This window comes from Argentina silus, assembly GCF_951799395.1.
Source record: "Argentina silus genome assembly, chromosome: 17".
Taxonomy (NCBI): domain Eukaryota; kingdom Metazoa; phylum Chordata; class Actinopteri; order Argentiniformes; family Argentinidae; genus Argentina; species Argentina silus.
In genome coordinates, this window is record NC_139671.1 from 17,021,321 (window position 1) to 17,031,320 (window position 10,000).

The 10,000-nt window shown below is 46.6% G+C and overlaps 1 protein-coding gene across 1 annotated transcript in view; it reads right to left on the reverse strand.

Moving 5' to 3' along the window:
* Window positions 1-10,000, reverse strand: part of nhsl1b (NHS-like 1b) — a 103,595-nt gene that overhangs the window by 18,865 nt on the left and 74,730 nt on the right. The window contains 1 exon segment of the mRNA XM_083689376.1: window positions 1,220-1,372. Coding sequence (XP_083545502.1) covers window positions 1,220-1,372 — 153 coding nt within the window.

The window sequence follows — 10,000 nt, forward strand, 5'->3', positions numbered from 1 at the left end:
CAGTGCACTGAACCAGGACAATAGGACGGAAAGACAAAGACCTGTGTGTGTGGTTAGTGCGCGTCTGTTGTCACTGGAGACGGACATTATCTTATCTTCCATTAGCGGAGGTGAATCAATAAGACACTCAGGATTAAATGACACCATTGTCTCTCCTCACTTTATCTCCCGACTGCTTTATCTGCTTGGCACAAAGTCACCTAGCACGTGAACAACAAGCCCCCACCCTGACCCCACACACACACACACACACACACACACACACACAGACACACACACAGAGACACAGACACACACACACACAGACACAGACACACACAGACACACACCTTTTCCCATCCCTATCTCCTGATTCTCTCTATCTTTGAGAAGAGATGAGTGTTTTTTTCCCGGGAATAGAGCAGGTGCAGGTGTATTCCGGGCTATTGCCATGGGAACGTCGTCAGGTCGGAAGGCCTTTCACAGATGTGACATCAGGCGTTGTGTTTGGGGACTCCCTTTCATGTTCACACGAGTGACTGTACACGCAGGAGGAGGGCTTCACATGGGTGTGTGGTGCAGCTACACACACACACTCCCGCCTAGGACGGTTTTACAACGTTGTCATAAAGCTGTTTCGCGGACATCAGTGAAGGTATGACACGTACACACACCCACACACCCACACACCCCTCCTTCTGCGACCCTATTTCTTTTCATCCCAAATTGATGGGGGAAGGAGGAGGAGGGGCCGGAGTGGGGGGGCTGCAACAGGAGCTTGAATGGGATTGCAAATGATCCTTGAATTTGTGGGTAAGAAATCGTAGTAGTGACCAAAATGTGTGTGTGTGTGTGTGTGTGTGTCTGCATGTGAGAAAGAAGGCGTGTACCACACCAGTCATGGTTCGGAGTGTGGTTGTGGTCATATGTTGACTCGTGGTTCTAACGTGGTCATGGTTCAAAGTGTGCTCGTGGCTGTCTGGGGGCATCATAGCTCTGAGTGCGGTCATGGTCGGCTAGAGTGCCGTCATGGTTCTGAACACGGTCCTAGCGGTTACCCCGTTGTCCCCCTAAATCAGTCTCCACATCAGGTCTTTCACAATTACAATACCCCTAACCTCCCCCTATCCACACACACACACACACACACACAATCTCCACATCGACTACGTCTTGGGGTAGACCATAGTGTGGTCGTGTTTCTCGACACGGTTTGAGGGACAGCGGTCGTGGTTCTTACCCCTCAGCGCAGTCTTGAGGTTGACCTTGGCCTGGCGGTGCAGGTCCTCCACGCACGGCGGTCGGCTCCCCGGGAGGAAAACGTTCTCCTGCTGATGCCACGGCGCTGTGTAGTGGACCGTCCACTTGCTCTCCTCATCCAGGTTAGACACCGCTAGAGAGAGAGAGAGAGAGAGAGAAGAGAGAGAGAGAGAGAGAGAGAGAAGAGTGGGGGCAACGTTAAATCACTATTGTTACAACATTGGAACATGACGTGGTGAATTAAGTCAAAGCGTGTGCTCTACTCAAGGTTCCATGAAGCTCCGTTCATTCTTTGAGGTGCCGAAGAGAGAAATGATTCAACTGAAATGATTCAATGATTCATCGGAAATGATTCAACTGAGATAGCAGAAACACACCCTGCTGATATCAGGATTAATTGGATTTCCTGTCCTGTCGGTGCTAACCAGGTTTGAATAGTATTTGAGAGGAAGGGAAGGGGAGGGAAGCGAGACAGACGGACACAAGTGCTTCGTACAAACGTGTCACCTTCCACACTAACAACCTAACACTCCACTGTGATGCACGGTGAGTAGCACCTCACAGGGGGAGGGCTTGAAGGAAGCGGAGGGAAAGTTAGGATTAGGATAATTATTAAAGCACTGGGCTAACTATTAAAGCACTAGGCTAGCACTAGGTTAACTATTAAAAGCATTCACACACACACACACACACACACACACACACACAAAGGCCTTTAAAAAGACATAAAAACAACATAGAGACAACATGGTTGGCTATTGGTTGGTCATCCAACGCTGTCCAAACCACACAGTCAGCAGGTTTCACTTCACATGAGAGCTCAACAACAGTGCTCATGGGGAAATAGGTCATATTAGGTCATAACCCCGCCCCCCCCCCACACACACACACAGGTACACATGTGTACATGTACACACACATACACGTGTACATGTACACACACATACACGTGTACATGTACACACACATACACATGTGTACATGTACACACACGTACATGTACACACACACACACACGTACATGTACACACACACACACGCACACACACACACACACACACCATGGGAACAGGCTGGACTTACCAAGAGACTGTAACCAAGAGATCAGACTAGCTGAGCATGGTCCATGTACCTCCATTTGATGTTGATGGTTTCTAGCCCTGTGTCCCTGTGCCTTCACTACAACAACAAGAGACTGACTGGACCAGGTGGAAGGAGATAGACAATGTCTGGACTGGAGGAACCTGGGAAGGGAGTGGTCTAAGGAAGGGGGTGTGAGTGTGTGTGTGTGTGGGGGAGGGGGGGGTATTCTCACATGTGCAAATTGGCCATCAGAGGAAGTGTGTTTGTGTGTGTGTGGGTGGGTGTGTTTGGGAGTGTGTGTGTGTGTGTGTGTGTGTGTGTGTGTTTGGGCATTCCCACAGGTGCAAATGGGCCTTTGGCGGAAGTGTGAGTGTGTGTCTGGGCAAATCTGTGTTGGGGGGGGGGGGCTGTCCACATGTCAACAGAGGGGCCATTTGAGTAAACAGCCCAAAAGGCCAAAGGGGAAATCCAGTGAGAAAGTTGTGGCAGTTTGGTAAAGTCAGTGGGGGGGGGGGTTTCTGTGAGTGTGTGTGGCTGTGTGTGTGTGTGTGTGTTTCCACAAGTGTGAAAGGGCAGTTCAGCATCGGTACGACTGACCGTTGGAGTTCGTTTGACGTCTGTTTACTATTTCTCTCCTAAGTGGTTGAAGTTGACATCTCCCAGACGGCCGGCCGTTAACTGCCTCTCTGGCTGGAAGAGGAGAGTCTTTGTGTTCATTCATGATCTCTCTCTCTCTCTCTCTCTCTGATGTGTGTGTGTGTGTATGTGTGTGTGTGTGTGTGTGTGTGTGTGTGTGTGTGTGTGTGTGTGTAAAGGGTTGGTGTGTGCTTGCATGACCCCGTCACACTGGACCTGAACTCTGTGTGTGAGATCACTGAAGAGCAGTTTCATCGATAGGGCATCGCACATCATGAGGCAGAAAAACACCAACACAACCACCGACACTCCAACGTGCTCATACACACACATACACACACACACACACGATTCAATGGAGGACCAGTTCGATACAAACAGATATATACAGAACATATCCTGATACATTCTCATTCTCACACACACACACACAAACAAATGTGATACAAACATACATATCCTGGGTTCCTGACACTGTCTCATAAACAAACACACACACACACACACACCAATCTATGCAGGTACCCTTCCCCCACCCTAATAGTTAGTTAGGCCGATGTGTTGAATAGGCTCAGTCAAAGCCAGAGCCAGACCAAGGACATGGGGACTATAGACACAAAGCCAGTATTGTCCCTCAGCCTCCACATCAGGGTTAGGGTTAGAATACCCCCAACCCCCCCAACCTCCCAACACACACAATATCTCCACATCGGCAAAGGCGCGAAAGCCTTACAAAAGTCTACTCATCCCCCTGCCCCTGCCATGGCAATCCCTCCTCCTACTACGACCAGCAGAGACGGGAGAAACTAACTTTAGGTCCCAAAAAACACACACACACGCATATCAACACAAGTTTAAGCGCACACACACAGTAATATATGACCACATGTACAAGTGCACACACACACACACACACACACACACACACACACACACACACAGTAAGTCATCATTCCCATCACCCTATCAATACATATTGATATGCATCTATCAATAAACAGCAAATCACCATGTTCACATGTATTAGACTAGCAAACAGGGCCAAGAAACTCAAGCTAGTGTTTCTTCAAACTAAATCTCACACACACTTTAACAGCATGGATTGCTGTCAGTATGGAGAAGGAGGAGGAGGAAGAGTACTCAGCATCATCATCCTCACTGATACAGCACTGGCTGTAGGGATGGGATGCTGTGAGTGACAGTTCCAAGGTGCTTAGGGACAGACGCTGATCTGAGGTCAGGGCTTCGAGTCACACAGGAGGGGAGATGGACACAATAAACCCTACCTTTCAGATCGAATCCTAGATGGTTCTACTGGCGAAAACACACGCATGAAGGTGTGTAATCCCCACCCTCTGTGTGTGTGTGTGTGTGTGTGTGTGTGTGTGTGTGTGTGTGTGGTGTGTATCGTGATTCGGAGTGCACAGTAGTTTGTTTCAGTCCAACGAGGACTCATACAGATCATCTATTCTACACACACTTCTTGTTCGCCAGAGTAGACACTTTCAGAGATGCAGACGTGGGCAAAGTGTGGGAAAGTGGGAAACTGCTGAGGTAATGATTAACGTGCGTACACACACACACACACACACACACACACACACACACACACCTACACACACACACAAACACCTGATAAAAATACACCTGAGATTAGAGTAAGCATTAACAGCTTGCAATAACAACCTTTCGTCTCTCTGGCTGACACACACACTGTAACGTAGCCAAGCCCCTCTAATACAAAGTCTCATTAGAGACACACACACAATCAGATTAGAAGAATAAGCACGATAAGTAGCCTAAGCATTCATTTCTTCCATTCAAGCATTCTAGTTGCGATATTCCACAGTAGGCTATATTCAGTCTCAGAGAAGCCATTTAACAACACAAAAAACACTTTTACGCCAATGAATTATAATCCAAAATATTTAACGAATTAATTAAACTGCAAATTAGACTTCTAACGAATAACTGTATCCAGTCTGGGACAGCATGTGAACAGACAGGGTTGTCAGGAGGTAGAGGGTTTTTAACCCTAGCAGAGATGCTAACCCTTTAAACCGCCGTGGTAACTAGGTAACAGAGAACAACAGAGGGAGGTCCGTCAGATCAGAGAAGCCAAGGCCATAGAGTTCTCCTGAAGCTCACTCCTTAGTACACTCCTAAGTATACTCCTAAGTACACTTGACAGGACTGTACATTAATACTACTGGACAACGATAAACTGTACACCAATACTACTGAATACACTTCACTAAAGACCCTTAAAAAGGTCAACTAAACAAACGGTTAATTTGTTCAACGCGAGGACAAGTTACGAAACGTGGTCTGAGTAAAATCAGTACTGAAGGAAAAACGGGTATTCACTGCGGAATATCAAACTAGTAAGTTAAATGAACTGAAACTAAAACTCATTCAATGCAAGTCCCTTAAACACAATAGTTCTCATATAAATGAATACATTTATAAAAAAAAATAATAAAAAAAATAAAAAAAATATAACCAAGGCGTTGATTGCTTATGCTTACCCTTCCTTTTGAAGTACTTAATCACGGATTTTAACGAGGTCCCGATAAACACCATTATTCCAGCGTGTGTGTGTGTGTGTGTGTGTATTTCTCCTGAATAAAAGTGTCCTTGTCGTAAGGCAGGGGCAGTAGCGGCGGCGAGCGAGGCACCCTGAGAGGACAGGGCAAATGACTGCTGCGGTCACTCTCCTCTCCTGTCTCACTCTACGGCGGCTCCGTTCAGAGAGTATGTGTGTGTGTGTGTGTGTGTGTGTGTGTGTGTGTGTGTGTGTGTGTGTGTATTGCCTTCACAATGAGCCTGCCCCTCACACACACACACGGCCCGCCCCCCTCCTCCCCTCAGGCAGCCCAGCCCTTTGAGACACACACACACACACACACACACACACACACACACACACAGTGGGAGGGGTGTAGGATCTGCCCCTGCCCCTCTGTTCCCCTGTGCGTTGGTTACCAAGGAGTTCTCTCTCTCTCTCTCTCTCTCTCTCTCTCTCTCTCTCTCTCTCTCTCTCTCTCTCTCTCTCTCTCTCTCTCTCTCTCTCTCTCTCTCTCTCCCCCCCATCTCTCTCTCTCTCTCTCTAGGACTCAAATGATTCTGGGATTCAAACATGTTTTAACAGTATGACCAGGAGTTCTCCTATCTCTGAGAGACATTATACGACTTTCATGAATACACAGAATAATCTCTCTCTCTCTCAATATCCCATCAGTTTTCTCCAGACTACAGATGTCTATGCAACACTAGGCTGTGTGAATCACCACTTCCTCACACTCCCTTAGAGGGTTAGGCTACTCTTGATATCATTGTTCTGGTGTTGGACTGCAGCAATTAGTCAGGCCCTCTCAGGGGAATACTATCCACCTGCTGTCAAATATCCATTTTCCGAACCAGTTTCGAACCTTTCGTGATTCTTATGATGTGGGTTCTATTCAATCAATTGCGGTATCCAGATCCAGGTTTAAAAGGGGATATGTGAAAAAAGGAAGCGTGATTGTGTGACTTTTCCCTCTCAACATATAAATCTAATTTCTGTCCTTCTCCTATCTTAGATTATTATTCCCCCCCCCCCCCCCCACCTCACTCCCTCCCTCCCTCTCTGATCAGGCAGCATGCTGTGTTAGCACATGGCCACTGAATCTGTGCCACATGAATATAGATCACATACAATCTGCCTATTGTCCACTCTGTTCAACATCTCTCTCTCTCACACACACGGCCATATTCAGACAGACACGTACGCACACACACACACACACACACACACACACACACACACACACACACACACACACACACACAACCCTCCACACCCCTCCTTCTGCGACCCTATTTCTTTTCATCCCAAATTGATGGGGGGATGGAAGGAGGAGGAGGGGCCGGAGTGAGGGGGGCTGCAACAGGAGCTTGAATGGGATTGCAAATTATCCTTGAATTTGTGGGTAAAAGGTTTCCCCCCCCCCCCCCCCCAACTCCCACCCTCATCTCTTAAACTCAACCTTTTGCAGACTCTATTTCTGCAGTGATGTGTGTGTGTGTGTGTGTGTGTGTGTGTGTGTGTGTCTGATGTGGCCTGGTTTTCCTTCGTCTGCTACGCTGCCAGATTCACACAGAGAGCCATTCTGCAAGTTTACCCTCTCTCTTCACCTCTCCATGGCAAACCATTCTCTCCCTCTTTCTCTCTCCCTCCCTTCCTCTCTTTTCTCCCTCTCCGTCTCCCCACGCTTGGTGCTTAGATGGTAGCTTGTTGTTGATTGTTTGGGGGAAGCCTACAGAGGCTGGCACGCGTACAGTATTAAGATAATACATGCAAAACGCCAGCCGCCTAGCCAGCGCTAGCTAGTGATTAAGAAGCCTATTGTTCTTTACACGGCGACATGGCAGACAGGTCAACAACTCTATCTGGTGTGAGCGCGTGTGTGTGTGTTGGTGCATGTGAAGGGGGGCAAATCTAGGACACCTCTAGGATTAGGGCTATCTATCTAGCCATCCATCCCTCCCTCCCTTCATTCATTCATCCATCCATCTCAGACACGATTAGAGGTAGAAGAGATGCCCAAAGCCCCCAAAACAAGACTAATCTGTTCAAACATTGGGGAGCCTCTGGGATGAAACAGACTCTTTGAGGCCATGCTTGGATCTTCAAAAGACCGGGTCTTTAAAACTCTCTATATCAAAGGACATATAACATGAACTAGAGATGGAAGACAAGACACAAACCCTTTGAAACAATCTTTTTAAATTATGTTTTTGTCTTCATTTAGGCCTAAATTTCATTTTAGTATACAATCGTACTTATCGAACTAGATTATCTTAGAGTTAGATTAGTACTTTCATAGGTCTTTTGCGGAACGTTGAGCACTTTCTTGTGTTGACATTCTTTTTGTAAAAAAAAAAAAAAAAAGTGTCTTCATAAGCGTGTTCTCCAATTATGGTCATAATCTACAAACCCCATATGTTCCCGTCGTTAGGTTTCTGAGCGTAAACAGAGAATAATGCACGGACACAACAACAAAAGATATGCTTGAGTGAGACCGAGGGAGATTAACTTTGTAATCGACAAGAAAATGAGGGAAAGGTGTAATTTGAGAGATAAATGAGTCTTGTTGAATTACACATTGTAATTAAGACTCCACGGAGGATGAGGCAGACTGATAATAAACCAGAGTGAATGATGAGCCACTTCTGCTCTCTCCTTTTCTCTCCCTCTCTCTCTCCCCCTCTGTTCACACCCCATTTGGATCTCCCTCTCAACCTGGCAGAAGAAGCTGTGGCGCAACCACACACACACAGACAGACACACACAGACACAGACACACACACAGACACAGACACACACACAGACAGACACACATAGACAGACACACACACACACACAGACACACACAGACAGACACACAGACAGACAGACAGACAGACACACACACACACACACACACACACAGTGATGAGACTTCACCTCTACCCTACTTCCAGCACACATAGACAAACACATTTCTATACATGCATGCACAGACACAGACACAGACACACACAGAGTGATGAGACTTCACCTCTACCCTACTTCCAGCACACATAGACAAACACATTTCTGTACACGTATGCACAGACACACATTTCTGTGCACGCACACACACACGCACGCACACACACACAACCTAACCTCAACCCCCATCCCCTCCAGACCCAATTCTATCAGTCAACCAGAATCTGCAACCCCCCCTGCCCCTCACCCCCAACACACACACACACACACCTCCCCCTCCCATTCAGTAAAATATAGTCAATCAGACCTTGGCTCCAACACACCCCCAGCCCCACCACACACACACACACACACACACACACACCTCCCCCTTCTCTGTCAAGATTTCACTTGCTTTCTTATTTCTCTAATTGGACTAAAAGAACAGAGAGCAGCGCACTGAGCCCTTAAAACCATGTGGCGAGCTCAGCCAATCCACTAACGTCAGAACCCCTTCTAGTCTTCTCTGATCTATCCCTCTCCCTCCCTCCCTCTGTCCCCTCTGTCCTCCTTACCCCCTCATTTCTCTTTTTCTCATTCTGTTCTTTCTTTCCCTTTCTTTCTCCTTCTCTCCGTCTCTCCCTCTGTGTCGCGCCTTGAAAGCTTTGATGACTATTAAGGTAATCTAGATCGATTCTCCTCTTTTTTCTCTCCTTTCTTTTGTTCTTTCACTCCGGCCCTGACCTTGTATCCCGCTTCAGCAGAAATGCTGGGAAAATAGCAAGGAGATATGGGGGAAAACGTGTTTGTGTTTGTGTGTGTGTGTGTGTGTGAAAACAGTGATTAAGAAGCCTATGTTCACACACACACACACACACACACACCTTATCTCATATCTGTGAAACTTACCGACCTTGACAAACCATAAAAAGTAGCAGTCATAGTATCTGTCATAAGACTGGACTAATGCTACGCCTTAGTAGGCTTAGTCATTTACAATGGGCATGTTTTACACTAGGTTACTTCCAATGTCAGGCTTATCAAATGGATTTCTCTGTAATGGTAACCCACATCTCTCACTTTCTTTCTCTCCCACACATTCTCTCTTCCTCTTTGTGAATGAAAATGTATAATTCATAGTATTCTCTCTCTTTCTCTCTCTCTCTCTCTCCCTGTGAATGAATATCTAAAGTAAACAGAACCTGATCTGAGCAAGTCTGGCCACTCTCAAGAGATGAACGGAGGAAAATGGACCAGAGCATGAATAATCTATCAGCTAAAGAGAGAGAGGGATGGAGAGAGAGAGAGAGAGAGAGATAGCGAGAGGGAGAGCGTGTGCATGCGAGATAAAGAGAGAGAGATGAAAAAATGTAAACAGACAGGCAGGCAGACAGAAACATGGTTTCGAGAGACATGAAAGGCAGAACAAAAAACTCCACTGTGCAATAGTTTCATATTCATAGAAAATGCTAATGTAACCTAATTGGGTTGCAATATGAAAGAAACACTCTCTTGAATAATTAAACACACTAACACACACAAGCTGAG